General features: G+C 37.4%; 1 protein-coding gene across 4 annotated transcripts in view; it reads right to left on the minus strand.

The window, feature by feature from the left end:
• The window catches only part of asap3 (ArfGAP with SH3 domain, ankyrin repeat and PH domain 3), a 48,862-nt gene that overhangs the window by 18,722 nt on the left and 11,023 nt on the right, over window positions 1-19,117 (minus strand). For 2 of the 4 annotated variants that reach the window (XM_079833495.1, XM_079833496.1), the window contains exons 3-10: window positions 10,826-10,971; window positions 6,112-6,186; window positions 5,454-5,503; window positions 5,200-5,323; window positions 2,484-2,569; window positions 2,100-2,175; window positions 306-392; window positions 28-137 (exon numbers count right to left, since the gene is read on the minus strand). In XM_079833495.1, coding sequence (XP_079689621.1) covers window positions 28-137; window positions 306-392; window positions 2,100-2,175; window positions 2,484-2,569; window positions 5,200-5,323; window positions 5,454-5,503; window positions 6,112-6,186; window positions 10,826-10,971 — 754 coding nt within the window. Of the gene's footprint in view, window positions 1-27; window positions 138-305; window positions 393-2,099; window positions 2,176-2,483; window positions 2,570-5,199; window positions 5,324-5,453; window positions 5,504-6,111; window positions 6,187-6,846; window positions 8,258-10,825; window positions 10,972-19,117 lie in introns of those variants that run through there. The other 2 variants (XM_079833497.1, XM_079833498.1) reach the window with 2 other exon arrangements.

Genomic DNA, 19,117 nt, shown 5'->3' on the forward strand with positions numbered 1-19,117 from the left:
GGAAGTAGACAGTAATGTTTAACTCACCCGTCGCTCTTCTTAAGAAGGAATCCAGATTTCTCTGTGCCATATTTCTTATTGCCTTGAGGCTGGTGGATGCTATATCCATGGCCAGAGTTTTTCCTATTTAGAAAATCCTGTAATGACACAGAACAACATATTTATCATAATTGTCATCTACATCATCATCTCTAAACTCTAGTCTTTAAAACTAATTATAGCCACAGATGAGCCATTTTCCACTTGATTTGTGTAGAAAACATGAAGTGGTGAATTCTGGGAGTTGTATTTATTTTGGAAGTTACCTCTTTGCCATCCACCTGTAGTTGCGTTCTAAGTGAGTCGCGCAATTGAGAGAGCTGCTTTACTTCTTCGTCCTGCTCATGACGAACCTGGGAACCAATCACAGAAAAGTGACATGGGGCTTGCTTTTGTGTAACACAATGTAACCAGTCTTGGGATTGGTTCACATAAGCCATAGGCCTACACATAAACAAAAACAGCTGTTATAGATGACAGACTACAGGCTCACACTGGAATACATCCCTCCATTTTGTAATGAAGTCCAGGACAAACCCGACACAGCCAGAAATCCTGCATTGCCCAAAGCCTGATGAAATTATGGCTTTGGCCTCCAGAACAAAATTCCAGCAATTTCTTCTACCAATTTCCATTAAATATTTTTTTTTTTTTTAAAAAAAGGAAATAATTCTTCTCGGAAAGCTGGCTTGTAGTTGTTTCATTTTTTAATTTCACTTCCTTTCATGTGCTTAATGCTGATTTGTTATGATCAAAGGAGGACATGTTGAAACGGGAGAAATGTCACATCAGGAAAGTTACCCAAACCAGATCCGTGTTAAAACACGGTCATCTCAACATCAACATCAATTCCACATGCCCCATCCTGCCTTCTCCTCAGTGTAACAACAAAACGACAAACTTTAATACATGAAAGATCATTTAATGAACACCGTTACTGTTGCGTGACATTAACTCTAGATCAGATCATATCTCTACAACCATGACCAGACTTGCAGTACAGGGTCCATGATGCAGCTGGAAAACATCAACTGATAAATATTGAATATAATGTTTTGTTTTTAACTTATACTTTTTATTTAGAACAACAACATTACATACAATACATACAGTATGGCACTGGGTTTTAACATGTTAGTCCATCATGTTAATATAATGTTTGTTTTGAAAAAACAGATTTTGGTATATTCTTTAGGGAGACTAAAATGAGACAATTCTAAGATTCTGGATGCAATTAATATAATAGCTCGACTTTCCTTGCCGTCTACTGCCTGCATGGGCAGCTGGTTTCCAAGGGAGTATCCTAACCGTTATGAAACCGCTCTTTTCAGTAACTGATTTTTGCATATCTCTGTATCATACCTCTGTGACTCATGGAAGCAGCATAGCTTGCTAACTAGTGTTATAGTCTAATTTGCATAAAAAATACCTAGGACACAGATTTTTCAGTACTCGTCGAAATGCATTTTGGGATTGCTTTCTCTGCAAAAGATACATGCAATGACAGTTTTTAAAGAAAACATTTTTTCAACTTACTTTTTGAAACAGTCTATGATGTATTAAAATGCAGCTCAATAGATTTTTTAACAAAGCTAACAAAAGAAAGTTACCTGACATTCAGTTGAAATAATTTATCAAATGTAACAAAGCAACTTTCAATCTGATTGCGTGTGCCAGACTAGCCATGCAAAATCAATGGTAAAGTGATCATCTTCCTTGAAAGGAATTTAAAGATTCTTATTTCATGCTATGACTATACTGGGTCATGACTAACATGAGAAGTGAGATTCATAGTTTCATAACATGGAAGGTGTGAATGGCTTTCTGCATCATCGGAAAAAAACGAGAAGCCATTATATCTACTACTCATCACCTCTCTAAATCTAGAGGACAACAAATCAAACAGCAGAGTTAGCGCTGCCCTTCATGATCCAAGTCAAAATGTATGAAATTTACTAACATTTTAAAATACATTTTGATATCTTCCTGAAACACGCGTTGTACATTTTTAGGTGTGGGATTCTGAATCTGTCAAATACTGGGTTTGACAAGTTTATTACCGTATGTACGGAGGCTGCTAACTTCTCCACAAATGGACCAAGATTCTCTGCAGCCTTCAGTCCATCCTGGAAAAAACTGAGAACACACAATAGCAGTGTTTAGCCGTCTCAAATGCAAATGACATCAATACACACACCCACAAAGCCACAGCAATTCAATCTTTGCTGAGTACTGTTGAGTGAGGAGAAGGATTGTATCTTCACAGTACAGTTATTCATATTAATCTGTGGTTCATATACTGAACCCAGTGTTATAGGGGGCCTTAAGACATGGTTAGAAGTAGTGTAAAAAGCCTAGTTTTGTACTAAAGCCAATTTAGGTTAAATTTGCATCTGAAAAGGAAGCTGATGCTTCTGGAGGATGTGTATTAGCTTCAGACGTACTTAAGTTGGGCTTGAAAGTACTTGATCAGGCTCTGCAGCAGATCTGGACCCTGACGAACTTTCAGCTCCTGAATCTTCAGTAAATACTGTCAAACAGAAAGAGAAGGAAAAAAAAGGCAGTAATTTGTCAGCGGTCAAAGGTCAGTCCCACTCTTGTGTCCCAACGTTGTGACTCAACACAAAGCAAAAGTAGATGAATACAGCGCAAACATTAACTAAAGGCTGGAATACAATACAATACTTTTTTACATCAATTTACATTCCTGGAGGAGTCAACGCTATTTGCCAAAAGTCATAGCCAGTCTGCAGACTTAAGGTGACTTTATATGATGAAACATGTTTGATATTTTGAGCCGATTTTAGAACGGGTGGAAAAAACTTCTGTGTTTTCTGTGCCTAAGCAATCTGTTGAAATTAGTGGTGTAACATCACACTGAACTCACGATACATTATGTATCGCAATATTTTAAGACAAAATAAGAGTTTTGAAGAAATAAGAGAAAATAAAATATTATTATTATTGTATTATTATCATCAGGACCCACTTATATTCCCCCATTTAATTATTATACTTTATATTCAACATTATATATAGTCGTTTAGTGTAGTCACTCGCGCTTTCAATGCAGGCATTCGTTGGATCTTACACAGACAAGCCGCGTACACACAGACTTGAATAATCATACTACTAAAACTAAATGTGATATGGTGATTTAAATTATGTTTGCACTTTCAAATCACAGTTTTAATCGCAAGAAAGTGTGTCAAAATGACTATTGCCAAACTGTAAATGTTTAGCTATAAATTCTGCATTTACTCTCATGTTGTTTTTGTGCGTCACACACACATTTGAAAGTCCGTGTTTAGGCTACCATGCTCGTTGTTGTAAATCTGTTCATCATATAAAGCCATCGTGTCTCTCAGAAGACTTGAATTTGGATTAGATGACACGATTGGTTACTTTTACAATTCCTTTATTTTTATTTTACGACATTTATTTTTAGGATCTTAAGTTGCGAATAATATCGTTTACATCAACGATGCATATCTAGGCCTGTCACGATAACAAATTTTGCTAGACGATAAATTGGCCAAGAAATTATTCCGAAAACCGATAATATTGTCGCTCTGAGACCATTTTCATCTAAAATAATGATAATGGCATAATAATGCAGGTACAACTTTTCAAAGATCAATAAACTTTTATTTCTAAAGACTATTCAACACTGAAAATGGAAAACATTTTAAATATCCACAATAAATGAACAAAACAACCAAAAACAATAAAAGCAATGGACTCTCAGTCTGTTCACAAACAAATGAACTTGAATAAATACCAAAAACAATAAATGAAATGGATGAAAACTGCAACGGATGATTGTGTTTTAGGTGCATATTAGGGGTGGCACGGTTCACAAAACCCAAGGTTTTAGGCTCACGGTTTTCGGTTCTGTACGGTTCTTGTTGTTGTTTTTTCTTTTAATCGTTAACACTCCAGAAATGTACTTCAGTATATGATATTTAGCTTAATTATTCACAATTTAGGATACAGTATTAAAAAATTTTTTTTATATGTAATTATGCACAAACTGAATTTGACTGGACTTTAAGCACATTATTGGGACCATCTCTGAGGAAAGCTAGGTGAGATTTTGATACAGCAAGAGAGAAGACATTGATGACATGCTTTTCATTTATTTGGCAAAAAAAGGAGAATATGTATTGCTATCTCTAAATGAACTTTTGTGCCTTTTTAGCACACAAAGATTGAACTTGAAGCACACAAAGATTAAGCTGAAGAATTAACTTGCAGTTATCAAACTGCCAACTTCAGTGTAGCTTTAAGCCTTGTTTAAACTCGACGCGTCTCCACGAGCGCGAGGCAAAAATGGCGTCAACGTGGAGCGGGCAGTAGTGCGCGTTGAGTGTGCAAGACCCCATTTCGCTTGGCGATGTGCACGTCAAATTTTGTAACTTTAATTTATTGACTATCGCGAAAGGCCTATACATATCGTCACATTTTTATATTGCGATATCTCGATACAACAATATCGTTACACCCCTAGTGAAAATTTTCTCAAAATTTACATATAGAGTTAATGACGGTCACATGGTCAGTCAGTTTTGGAAGAAATAACGCATGTCTCCACTATAAAAAGAGAACAAAGTGGAGACATCTGGAGCTCTGCGGCTGGGAAAGGGAGCGCTGCAGGACACTGAAAATCCCCCTCTCTTTCATTATTCCTCCACTTCACTCCTTTCCTTCTTCTTTCTATTACCACAGCTGGGTTCAAACGGCGCAGCCCAAATTTTCCCAGTCCCGCTAACTGCCACGCACACAGTTTATGGAACTAGGACAAGTCGCCACCGAGACATGTGGAGTGAAGTCATCAATAACCACATACACACACACACACATTAAACACAATGTGGTCTCAAACAGTACTGCCTCTCAAAAAACCCCCCAAAGCTTCTTGGTTTTAGGTGACTTCAGACACCGCCACACACTTACTAAATTTACAAAGAGTGTGTTTAACACAACAGAGAGGTTAACAAGCTGAGGTAACCCAGGAATGACCTGCTAAGGCACACACATGCAGCTGTCCTAACCGCACCCATTCTCCCTGAGACGCTCACACAATTTTGTCTTGGTCAGGTTCATTTTGCGCACGTTTCATAGTCTGTTAACCGGCCGCCCTCGAACAGCCTCATATACCTCACACATCTGCAGCTGGAAGTTCCTTCTTTCTCTTTCCATGTCCTCCGTGGTGTCTGTTGATTCCAACCGGATCAGCCCATGCTGTTTCTGTTTCTCCCTCCTTTCCCTCTCCAGCTTCCCTCTGAAAAGCCAAAACGAATAAGGAAAAACGGAAAAGAACAGCAGGTGGACTTGTCTTTCAGACAAACCAAGAGGTGGTCTTGTACTAAATGTTATAGGAACCAGGAGAAAAATCGGACTCTGAAACTCACATTTTAGCATCATAATCCTTCCAGCTTTTCTCCATCTGTTTTTTCAGCTCCTGAAAGAGAAAAAAAGATAAAGTGGAAGGCAATGTTAATATACATATTAAGAATTGATTTATTAAGAATACATAAATTATAAAAAATGAGGGGAAAAACTTAAGTATACCCCTAAATACATCTACGTTAACCCTCATACACCTACCACACACAAACACCCAGAGCTTGGGATATGTAATCACATGAAAACGTTTACTTTGTGTCACCCTAAATTCATGCAATAGAAAAGGACACCTCATTTGGGAAAAATAATATTGTGAAAGCAATAATATGAGGGTGTGTATCAAAACTTGATCTCAGAGCCCTGCGGTACGTCTCCACTCATCTTACAGGTTAAACGCATAAAGAAAGGTGTGGTGCAGCTATTGCGTATCTGACATTAGAAAACACAATACCCCAAACAAGCTACATGCCAAAGATAGTTACTGCACTTCATCCAATTAACAAAACAACATGACACATTATTGTGGACTCTTCAAAGGGATGAATCCATCTTCCTGACCTTTAATTGATTTCGATTATACTAAATTAGGGTGTAAGGTGATGTTTCTGATACATTTAGTCCAGTATGACGACGCTGTGTGACGCAGGTGTTGGTTTCACTCACCAGCCTGCTGTCTCTAAGCTCTGTCTTCAACAAGTTCTCCAGAGGGAAAGAAATTATGTTGTTCAGGTTTTGCACCTAGAGAACCAACAGAAAACACACTTTAAATCAGGCAGTCACACACTTTCAGAAGTAATGGAACAGAGACACAAACCAAAAAGAAACTTAGAAAAACTTTTGAAAGTCGATCAGAGCATAGTTCAAATGTAAATGTAAACTCTGACTCCCTTTTCAAAGCGAGTGCTCACATTTTTACCTGGCAAGACATAATCCACCCTTGAAAAGTCCATTCCCGAGGTACAAATGCTCGCAAAACCAAAAAAATGCTAAAGTTAAAACTGTTTGGGATTTCTCCTTGGCCAAGCACATTAAAGTGCTGAGCAAGTATTGTGCATTATATCCGCCAAACACTTTTACACTCAAAGATTATTATGCTACATATATGAATGTAAATTAAAAGTAATCACGCCAGTCATCTCAATGGTGCTGGATATGGATTTATAACCTTGCAAAATGGATGTTATATAATATAAATCTTCTTAAATATGAAAAATGGGCTTGACTCTGAGGGAAAATTATGGCCCCCACACAAGGGCGCTAAATCAAATGGAGTTTATTTTCTTAGCAGATTTTCTGTTGTATTTTTTAAGCTGAGGTTCCTGTCTCTGGTGATCGTTTGATTGACAGCTCAGTGGTCAGACGCTGTCCACTCATGCTCTCAGGTCTGGTATAAATTACCATCACCATGGAAACTATCAGTGGGAGGGTTCCGGGCTCTGTGGTTTGAGGGGCCCTTGCCTGCAGCTGTTGAACCCCTGCTGACACACACACACGCGCACAAACACACACACACACAAAACTACCTCTCCCAGTCCCTTGTGTACTTTGTACAGCTGGAAGTCTGCTGTTTCTTATTCAGAAATATATCGAGATGACAGGCCGCACAGACACACACAAGGTGCTTTGTGAATAATAATAATACTGGCAAAGTCAGACAGTACTTGAATATTTTCCTCTCAAATAAGGTGGAAATTCTTCATTGGCATTGAATTATACAGGTAATTAACATCTACGCGTCACTGAACTTTATGCTGCACCTGGAAGATGCTTCTTAACTAAATTTGTGGTCATTCAGTATGGGTTTTTCTATGACCAATATTGATATTTAGAGAGCAGGATGGGTGATGTTTAGGAGTGGGAATGTTTAGGCACCTCACAATCCGATCTGTTTCCGTTTCTGAGAATCTCAGTCAGTTATAAAACAATTCTTGATCTACATTTTTTCGGCTTTAAATATAAAATGTATTTGTGCATATTTATTAAATTACTTTTATAATGAAGTACTTTTTTTAAATAATTACAAATAACAAAAAAATGCATGTTAAGAATTATTAACTACCTACAGTAAATATTGCTGCAAAACATAAAAGCAAATAAAAAGTCAAGTCATCTTCATTTACATAGTGCTTTTGACAATACAGATTGTTTGAAAGCAACATTCCAGTGATAATAGGAAATTGATGCAACAAAAAGTAATAAAGGGGAACAAATAAACATTACAAGCAATAAACTAAAAGTGCTTTCAGTACCTGAGAGTGTTTTAAGTGTCTGAAAGTGACCATAAGCTGCATTCACGAGAATGTCGTTTTCAGAATCATTAGGTGCGTTTACAGTACACAGTAATCGGTTTAAAAGTCCAATCCGAATGAAAATTCTCCATATAAACACCTCAATCGGAATAAAAATGCCCAAACCGAATGGAATTGTAATCCTTTTAAAGGATTAGTTCACTTTTAAATAAACTTTTGCTGATAATTTACTCACCCCCATGTCATCCAAGATGTCCATGTCTTTCTTTCTGCAGTCTAAAAGAAATTAAGGTTTTGGATGAAAACGGTCCAGGGTTTTTCTCCATATAATGGACTTCAATGGGCTCCAAACGGTTCAAGGTCCAAATGACAGTTTCAGTGCAGCTTCAAAGGGCTTTAAACGATACCAGACGATGAATAAGGGAAACCGAGCAGTATTTATGCTATTATTTTACCTCTTATCAGAGGAACGCCTCATTAGCGACTGCACGGATCAGTAGAATGAGGCATCTACTATCGATATATCTATGACCACGATCCAATTTGACCTCACTTGCCGGAAGTTATGGCGGAGCTCAAAGACGATTGTGTTCGTCTGTTAAGAGGTAAAATAATAGCATAAATACTGCCAGGTTTCTCGCAGAAACTGATCGTTTCGCTAGATAAGACCCTTATTCATCGTCTGGTATCGTTTAAAGCCCTTTGAAGCTGCACTGAAACTGTCATTTGGACCTTGAACCGTTTGGAGCCCATTGAAGTCCATTATATGGAGAAAAACCCTGGACTGTTTTCATCCAAAACCTTAATTTCTTTTCGACTGCAGAAAGAAAGACATGGACATCTTGGATGACATGGGGGTGAGTAAATTATCAGCAAAATTTATTTAAAAGTGAACTAATCCATTAAGAGGGGTGGGATAAACCTTTTCATGAACCGATCAAATGAAAAATTCCACCATGTAAACGACATGATCCGATTACTTTGAGTGTACGTCTTTCTGTGATGTGATATACAGCGTGCGCACCTCCACAACTGAAGAGTGCGCGCCGTGCTCACACCAGGCTAATGTTGACAAGAGAGGAAAGTACATTTTTCTGTATTAAACTTTTTATTTCGTAACGAGTTATGAACATATAATGTTGGAATAATGACACAGACATTGCCTGGCTACACCATCTCATCTTGACAGTGTTTGTCCTAGGCTTCAACTGCGCCTGACAGAAGAATTTCTTTTTCTGAGGTGATTCTTACACTTTACAACAAACAATAAATAGCTTTTATAAAACTGTACAAGTCCTGGTGGCCATTGAGAGTTGCCACGGCAACGGAGAACATTCAAGCTGCTGGAGAGGACGTGTCAACATTTCTCTCTGTTTCTCGAAAGTTATATATATTTAAAAAAGTTCAACAACTGCTTCAAATTGTTAAGTAACATTACCCACAGTCTACTTGAATTACTTTCGTTAATATTTATACCTCTGTGATTATGGTATCTTTCCTTAATCATCTGAAATATCTATGCGTTTAGTAGGCTATGTATCTAACGTTACTAGTAATGCGGAGCACATCTTGAATGCTTTCATTCATGTTTCACCGTATATCCTGTTTTTATTAATAATTTGGGAGCATTTTATTGTTAATTTTGTGTTTTTCAAAATAAATGAATTGAATTCATTTTGATTCCATATTCATCACAGCTTTTGAAATAGCCATTGTATAGGACATAAATTAGGTTTAAACTACTGCATGTCCGCCCACAGAAAAATAAATAAATATAAAAATTACCAACACCGAACTATTGATCCATGAACATCGCAGTTAATATAACTGGCAACGTTACAAATCTGATGCGGCAGACAAACTGCACATGTCACAAAATGATTCAGATTGAAAGCATCAGCACATGTAAACACCAAATCGGTTTATATAACGTCTCATGTAAACAATCCACCGAATCTTTCAATCGGAATGAAAAAAAAAGTGCGCATGTAAACGTGGCTATTGAAGAGAGAATCATGAAGCATCAGATAATTTTTCCCACCCCTATTACATTATATAACATTATATTATTTATTATATTAATTACATTAACCCATGGGCGTCGGAAGCAAAATAAATGTGGGTGGGTCCTCTCTCAGAATTGTATTACTGGAGTAGATGCCATTTACATTAAGTACAAATATACCGCCTTGTTTGCTAAACATCTGGTTGGACAAGACAAGTTTACGGAAATCACCATGTCTTTAATAGCGGCTATAGTGTAGGGGTAAGACACATGACATCAAGTTGAATCCGCCTTTTGCTGAACTAACTCTACTCCCTTTTCCAATCACATATCAGATCGGAAAGGCATTTATTTTCAATAAAAATGAAGACAATATTAGAAAAGTGGAAATAAAGTGTCTAACGTGTTTAATAATAAGTGTTTATTGGTTAGGGGTAGGTAAACAGACATGTGCTGGATTAGAGACAATAAAAGTGAGTGGGTCCAATATCATTGATCGTAAAAAGTGGGTGGGTCTTGTCCCACTCACATACAATGGTTCCGACGCCCATGCATTAACCGAAAAGCTGTTGGATTGGATTTTGGACTGACACAATAGGAACTAAAATCGTTTTTGGTCAAGCAGATGTGGTAATCGATTGATGATTTCAAAATAGCCAAATAAATCAGTCTATCACTAGTTGGTTAAAAATAAAGAAATACAATTAAATAAATAAATATATGCCTATATATATAAAAACAAAAATTCTACCCCTACACCATCGGACAAACAATATTTTAAAAGCAGATCTATGTATTTATATGTACTCACTCACGTAAATACTCTCGAGACTAACAATATATTGTATAATATATTAGATGTAAGAATGACATTTTGTGTAATAAATTTTTTTTATTATTATGCAATCTCCACACCACCCGCTCCCACCCACACAAACACCCACTCCTGTCCTGTCCCAGACACTTTTCAAAACAAAGTCACACCACTGAGTATATCTGTTCTCTCTGATGTACAGAACAGCCCTTTATGTCTTCATTTGAAAATTGAAAAATCAAATAAATTTCAGCATTTTGTCTTTTATTGTGTTTTTGTAGTTTTAGCTCAAGATGGCATCCTGCTCACCAGGTTCTTGAAGAGTGCAGTGATCTCTCGCGTGAACACAGCCAGGTTCAGGAAGCCTGTGGAGATCTCGTTATTATCCTGCGTCAGGTGACTGTTCCCCAGATTCTCCAGAACCTCTATGTATTGCTCCTTATTCTCCACATGATCTGGGAACACAATATCACACAATCAGCATCAAGACAATCCTGTCACTGATCTTTCGATAGATAAAAGGATACATTAGTCAATACGAAACCAAGTTTGCAGCCAACTTTTCTGGATTGGAGAAGTCTCCATAGCTTTGTACAACATCATGTACTGTCAGAATATGTACTGCATCTTAACCATTAATGAAGTGCGAACACTACCATTCAAAAGTTTAAGGTTGGTAAGATTTTTTTTATTGTTCTTGAAAGTTTCTAATGCTCAGCAAGGCTGCATTTATTTTATCAAAAATACGGTAAAACGGTAACATTTTGAAATATTATACTTTAAAAGTATGACATTTTTGTTAGTCACTTTTGATCAATTTAATGCAAGCACAAACACTAAATTTGATGCTACAACCATATCCATATCAGGGCTCCAGAGTGCGACTAAATGGTCGCATTTTGCGACTAAAATTTGAGAGTGTGCGACTGAATTTTACATTCAGTCGCACATGTGCGACCAGTAAATTTGCCTGCTGTCGGTACTGGATAAATTAAGAAAATACACTTACTAATTATAATTGATAGACGTTATGTCTGGCAAATTCTATCTTTGCCAGCCGTTTCTATATGAGATAATATTAAATCATTTGTCCGTGATGCATTTTTGCCATTCGCAATCCAGAAGAGAGAGAGAGAGAGAGAGAGAGAGAGAGAGAGAGAGAGAGAGAGAGAGAGAGAGAGAGAGAGAGAGAGAGAGAGAGAGAGAGAGAAAGCGAGCTACAGCAACACAACACCACAGTCAGCTTAATGAGTGACGATGGCCAAGAGAACTACACAGAAGTTTAGTCTACTTAAACTTTAGGGATGTGCTGTGATATTAATCTAATTTTATTTTCGATTATGGCTTCCAAGAATTATAAAAAGATGATATGAGGTAAAACTATTCCTAGCCGTGTTCGTCGAGCTCATCCTTCCCTTCACAGCTGCGCTGTCATTTCTCCCTAAACCTAAACTAAACGTCAGATTCAGTGATTGTTGTAAACTGCAGTCTCTACTGTTGCTAAACTGCGGGATGTGTGTGATAATAAAGAGCTATTAAATGCACAATAATCCGCGCAGGAGACGCCGTTTCCAACTTCAAGGCGGCTTATGTGTGTGTGCTGCGAAATGGACCGACTTGCAGTTAATATTTTAGGCTTCGTGTGCGCGTCTAAACCATCAAATAAACAACAAATAGCCGGTGTCAAATTGACCGGATTGGAGAGTAGTTATTTTAACAGTTTATATCTTAAATGGGCGTAAATAGTTTGGAGAAATAGGAGAATATGATATTATTAGTTCTACATTCGATCGGTCTTAAAGGGGCAGCGTCTAATAAACCTGCTGACGATTGAGCCATTAATTCGAATCGAACAAAAGGCAAATAGAAAATATTCACATCTCTTGAATTAATAACTTTAGCTTTTATAAGCATTAATCTATCAATTTATACAGTGAAAACTATGTAGTGTTATTTTACATTTCATTACTTTATTAGATTTCTTTGTAGGTTTGTTCTTTACTGTAATATTAATGTTAGCAGACCTTCCGAATACCTGCACACTGGTCCATTTACAAATATGTTTTATATTTTTGTTCAAACTTTGCGGTTTCTTTTGCTATATATATTTTACTTTTCAGATTATAAAGCCATGTCAATTATGTTCTTAATTATGTTTTTTTTTTATATAAAAAAAAAAAGTATAATAAAAAGAACTCGGTAAGAATACTGTTAAAGTACCGGATCGATAAGCAGTATCGGTAAGAGTAGTAATACCATTAAAACCTTAACGATACCGATCCCTATTAGTAATACAGTGGACATTAGTGGATTTGGTTAGCATGTTGATTTATGGTGTGCCCCTAAAATTTTCAGTTGGGGGCCACTGTGCTCCAAGTGAAAAAAGTTAGTCTGGAGCCCTGCATATACAATATCCATGTTCTGAAGCCGTGTGACCTCACAAACCTCACCGCATGATCAAATGAATAGAGGAAAATAGGATTTTGAGATACAGAGCAGTGAAAATGATACCAGCTGAAGCACAGTGAGCTCCTGGCAAGAATACTAAAAACACCACAGGCTCTACAGATCAAGGAGCTCTCAGCTCTACTGCTATAAAATAAACAGGTACACTTAGATATAAGAGTCAAAGCAAAGCCAAACCATCTTCACTTATGATAATCACAAGTATTTGTGGGAACACATGCTGGGCTTTCCAAGGGAACATCCCTAAAATTTGCACGATATGTAAGATTTTTTTGATTAAAAAATACCCAAAACCCACTAGAACAATGTTATTTTGTTGACCTATGTACTTGCATTATCCCAAACATTTCCAACAATGTTTAAATCCAGAGAAATCAGCCATTTTAACCAGTGTTACGGACCGTGTCCTTGCTTCGCCTGTCAACGATGTCATATCCGCACTACCCTTGATTTCCATAGAAACCATGAAACACCAAAGACGCTTTAATATAGTATGCATTTTATTAGACGGGCGAGCAAATGTTTGGATATACATTTATCAACAGAAAACGAATCATTGTTATACAGCGGAAAACAGTTAGTCTTATTAGAGTGAATCACTTATTTTCTTGATTCGCCTCGAGTAATGTCTTTACCATGCCTCTGAGAGAACACTTATTTTGTCAAGTGGCTAACATAGCAAATCAGAGAGAGCTTTCTCCATCATATAATATATTTAAAAATGCATTGCATGTCATTTAGCAACAGTCATTTTTTATCCTGTTTTTATATGATATTCTAATATCGATCTAAATTACTGCAAAGTCATAGCAGCCTCGAGCGAACGCACAGAGTTCCTTTATAACTTTCAACACACTCAAATGTATTTAGTATGATTGTTTTAACCATGTAAAACAGCACTGCGATACCCCACATAAACAACAAAAAGAGCGGAAACGGCCGACTCCAGCATAAGCGTTATAAAAGGTCTCTCTCATTAGCATTCGTCCCATTCTCACATCCTGCTTCATACCTCCGTATGTTAATAAAACGTTGCTCATTCATGAACATAGTTTCTGCCCGAGTCCGTCGGATTCCTTTCCATCGGCTATGGAGGTGAAGAGTCAAGACTACAACTCCCATGATTCCACACTCATTCATGGCATCATCAAGCTATGCCTTTGTTTTGAATAAGCGACCTCTAGCGGCGAAACTTACATACTGTGCCTTTAAACCCTATAAGAGAGGTTTGAGCCATGGCTTTGCAGTTAGTGCACATGCTCCAGATACAATGGTTTGATGCAGGTTCAGTCAGGCCTGCATTGTATCCTGATCCCATTTCATCCATATAACTTCCTTTCTACTGTAAAAAGGACACCACAAAAAAACAGACAGGATCGGCTTGCCAGCATATTGATTTCTACATCAGGAAATCAGACTCGATGAATAATCTGGGAATGTAATATTTCCATTGTAAATAGACTTGCATGATCTGGTTTTGCGATTTAATAAACATTTAGTTTTTCAAGACTAGACAGGAGAAAAAGAAGCAGATGAATTTAGCAGCACTTTCAGAAAAAGGACAAAAATCAAGGGGGGATTTTTCTGTAGTTAGTTAATCGAACATCTAGCTGAGACTTCCTCTTCTGTGGACTGCAATCAACAGTGTTTTTCCAGCGAGTCAGTCCAGCTCAAACAATACTGCACTTTACTCGCAGCCACCAACACTCCTACTCCTGATCTGGAAACAGTTTCATTCTCTCCAAACAGGCATCTGTGAGCACTTTCAGACACACAATTTTAATTTGTATTGTTAATTAATTTCTTGACATTTATAAGACCCTGATCTGTTCCAGAAACGGTAGGTGAAGCCCAAATTAACCTAGAAGCAGATCCTGTTCCAGGGTTTTTAGGAAATTGACCCCTAGATCAGCGCTTGCCACATCTGTGTTAGTGTGAGCATGTTTTCAGCAACATTTAGTCCATGTCCAATGGCTCTGTTTTAAACTGTGACACTGTTCGGTTACAGACAGACACACATATAGACTAAATATACAGCTCTCTAAATAACCTGCAGAGAGACTCCTGTCATTCCTGCAGTGAATTCAATCATAAAAACCACTCCGTTTGTGGATTTCTGGCCTGCTTCAGGTGAAAATACATAACTTAGAAAAGCAAACTAAATTAAGATTCATTTTTCACGACTGCAAGATTAACTAAAATAAAATACAAATGGCTACAAATTACATTTCGTTTTGGATACAAGGTATATTATAAAAACCTGAATTAAACATGAAAACTTCACACAATAGCAATTAACTTACAATGCTGAAAACGTATGCCATTACACATTTTTAAATGATACTGGTTAGTGTATCTCTAAAATACTAGCCGTTCCTTAAACTAAAAAATATCAAACTAAATTGATACAATGATAGATTGAAAACTGCTGAAAAGGTAACTAAATCAAAAATACTAATTAAAAACAAAATAGGAACATTTCATTTTATATATATATATATATATATATATATTCATATTCAGGACTCAAACACTGGTTTCTAACCAGGATGAGTAAATGGTAAAACCTGCTTGATGCTGCACAGAACCAAAAAATGCACTAACTCTGAATCATTGATATGAAAACAGCATTCACAACTTCTCACACAAAAAAACGATATCTTGACACAACGAGAGGGATGGGGTGAATCATCAGGTTCAGGTTAGGGCTCACTCCAAAACTAGTAAGTTTAGCTCCACCACAAACACACAGGGGCAGGAAATTGAGGCCCCTCAATGGTAATGTTACCGGAATGAGACATCTGACTTCAGTTAAGAGAAAGAGAGAGAGAGAGAGAGAGAGAGAGAGAGAGAGAGAGAGAGAGAGAGAGAGAGAGAGAGAGAGAGAGACACGATGGGGGGGGGATGATAGAGCATGTGGGGTCTCCTTTGCGCTTAACTGAACTGTGACTCACAGAATTGAGAAATGGGGCATGTGCCCTCAGAAATAAGGAGGCAGATCTGAGACATGCTTCCCAGAAACCATGACTATTCCAGTCAGGACATTTGCAAGCACCATAAAACACTATAAATTGCTTACTGGCCAGGTTTGTGGAGCAATTTCTCATTTAAGAGAGGAAGAGCAGATCTAAACACACTGATATTCCCGTGTGTTATTTCAGTGTATGGTAAAGACAATGGTCAAATCATGTGATATAGTTTCAGTGTACATGCAGCCAAACTGCAGGATGGACAGAATAAGGCACCGAAACTGAAAGTGTTTAACACAGTCTACTCTAGGGTCATTAGGGGACCATAGGAGGAGTCTGAGGTTAAATAAAACTTGAAGCAAGTTTCAATGGATGTTAATTTCTACACTCTGACTGAGTGACTGAAAAAAACAGGAAATGCACAATCTGCTCTTTTAAAAAAAAAGAAATTAGTGCTTGTGAAGTCCATGCAAGTTTGGGCCCCAATTTCTGCCATCTTTCATTTGTGTGACAGAGAGAGTGAGAGAGAGAGAGAGAGTGAGAGAGAGAGAGAGAGAGAGAGAGAGAGAGAGAGAGAGAGAGAGAGAGAGAGAGAGAGAGAGAGAGAGAGAGAGAGAGAGAGAGAGAGAGAGAGAGAGAGAGAGAGAGAGAGAGAGAGAGAGAGAGAGAGACTAAGAATTACCTCAACTGCATTTATTAGATAAATGCGTTTGACTTTTTTTCAAAAATGTTGCTAGCTTTTAAACATACGTCAATATCGAATGTAAATTAATTAAGCATGTTTATGCCATCATGAGCTGACGTTGATGTAACAGTCTGAGAGGCTTCACCCAAAAATGAAAATTCTGTCATTAATTACTCACCCTCATGTTGTACCAAACCCATAAGACTTTCGTCATCTTCAGAACACAGAACACAATCTTGTTGATGAAATCTGAGAGCTCTCTGTCCCTCTGTTGACAGCTACGCAAGTACCACTTTGATGCTTCAAAAAGTTCATAAAGATATCGTAAAACTAATCCATATGAATTGAACAGTTTAGTCCAAATTGTCTGAACAGACCTGATCGCAATGAACAGATGGAATTTAGGCTTTTATTCACATTTAAACATCAGGCGAGAACAAACCTCTTACTGAAGCTCATACGTGCTGCGTAACTTGAGAATGAACCTCATTGGCTCTTGTTGAAGCTCAAACGTGCTGCGTAACACAAGAATGAACCTCATTGGTTCTCACACGTCAAGCTTGGGCTAATGTTTACCTCTAACTGATATGTGAGTTGATGAATGATTATATGTGAATAAAAGCCTAACTTCAATGTGTTTATCATATAAAGTGAAGTCAATTCACAAGGATGACTTTTATGATCTCTTTATGAGCTTTTTGAAGCATTAAAGTGGTAGTTGCATAGACTGTCAATGGAGGGACAGAAAGCTTTCATCAAAAAGATCTTAATTTGTTTTGATTGAAAGTCTTACGTGTTTGGAACGACATGAGGGTGAGTAATTAATTCGTTTTTGGGTGAACTATCCCTTTAAATACTGAGTGATAGTGAACCAGACTTCTTGAAGATCTCTAAAAAATGCATATTTTTGCTCATGTATCAGTGGTTTTTAAATGAGGGGATAGGGCCCACTATGTAGCCTCAGCCGACTTCCAAGGGATCCTCAAGATGATTTAAGACAAAACAAGCATTTAAAAATGTTTAAGTATGATTTCTAGACCTGGAAAAGTCCTGTAAATTTCAAATGAAAAATCAGGTAAAAATTGTGTGTAAAAAAATATTCTTAAAGATCATTATCCTTAATCTTTATTCAGTAAAAATTATGAACAACTGGAAAAAAAATCTTGAATAAATTAATTGGCTAAAATAGAGTGAGGTCACTGAAGAACATTCAGCTCTTAAAACTTTTGAAATCCTCAATTCAATTGACAAAAAACTAGGGCTGTGTTCGAAATCGCCCCCTATACCCTTAAATAGGGCACTATTTGAGTGAATATCCATTTTTAGGGGTGTCCGAAACAATAGTGGACGTTTTTGAGTGCACTCATTCAATCCCACCATGCACCGCAATAACGAGTGTACATTAGATGTACGCGCTGGAGAATATGCTTGTTCGATGCCCGATCGGCGTATGACAGCAAAGTCCCGCGAGAGCATTTCGAGAGCAAACGAGAAACAACTCCTTATGCTTTTGAAACGTTCTCTCACTCAACCAGACAGTGTACTCTCAACGCACTGAGAGTCGCGCCCTGAATGAATGAACTTACCGCTGTCCGATTCGCCCTATGTACCCTCATTCTCCATTACTCCACTACTCCAAAAACGAGCCAACAAGCTTAAAGTTAACCCTATAACTCTTTACTTGTGTGGCACTGAACTTACTTGGAAAGGGGAATAATAAAGTAACTAATAAGCATTTAATTAAAAAAATAACAATAATATTTGTATATACCGTAGTAGGCCTATATATTTCATACTTTATAGTAGGCTACTATTTATATTATGGGCGTCAGAAGCAAAAAAAAATGTCGGTGGGTCCTTTAACAGAAACATTTTACTGGAGTAGATGCAATTTACAAAAAATATACTTAAATATATCGGCTTGTTTAAACGTCTGGTTGACGAAGACACATCTACGGAATACACAATCTTCATCAGCAGCAATAGTGTAGGGGTAAGACGCATGGCATTAAGATTTGACGCAAATTGATCAGAGGTTCGAATCCGCCTTTTACCAAACTCGCACTGATCCTTTTTTCCATCATATATCAGATCGGAAAGGAATTTATTTTCTATGAATATGAAGAAAATATTAGAAAAGTGAAAATAAAGCTACTAACGCGTTTAATCAGTGTTTATCAGGGTATGTAAACAGACGTGCTCAATTAGAGACGATACAAGTGAGTGCGCCCAATATCATTGGTCTTAAAAAGTGTGTGAGTCGATGCCATCTCCTGGCGAAACGCGGGAATTCATTCAATGCACGGCGCGACTCTCGCAGTGCATTATGGGTATTCTCTAGCCGTCGAGCATACATCGGTTGCAAACTCGTTATTGTGGTGCATTGTGGGATTGTATGAGTGCACTTAATAACGTCCACTATGGTTTCGGACACCACTAAATGGCTGTTCCCTCAAATAGTGCCCACAGCTGAATCAATCA

This window comes from Gobio gobio (assembly GCF_949357685.1).
Source record: "Gobio gobio genome assembly, chromosome: 13".
NCBI lineage: Eukaryota > Metazoa > Chordata > Actinopteri > Cypriniformes > Gobionidae > Gobio > Gobio gobio.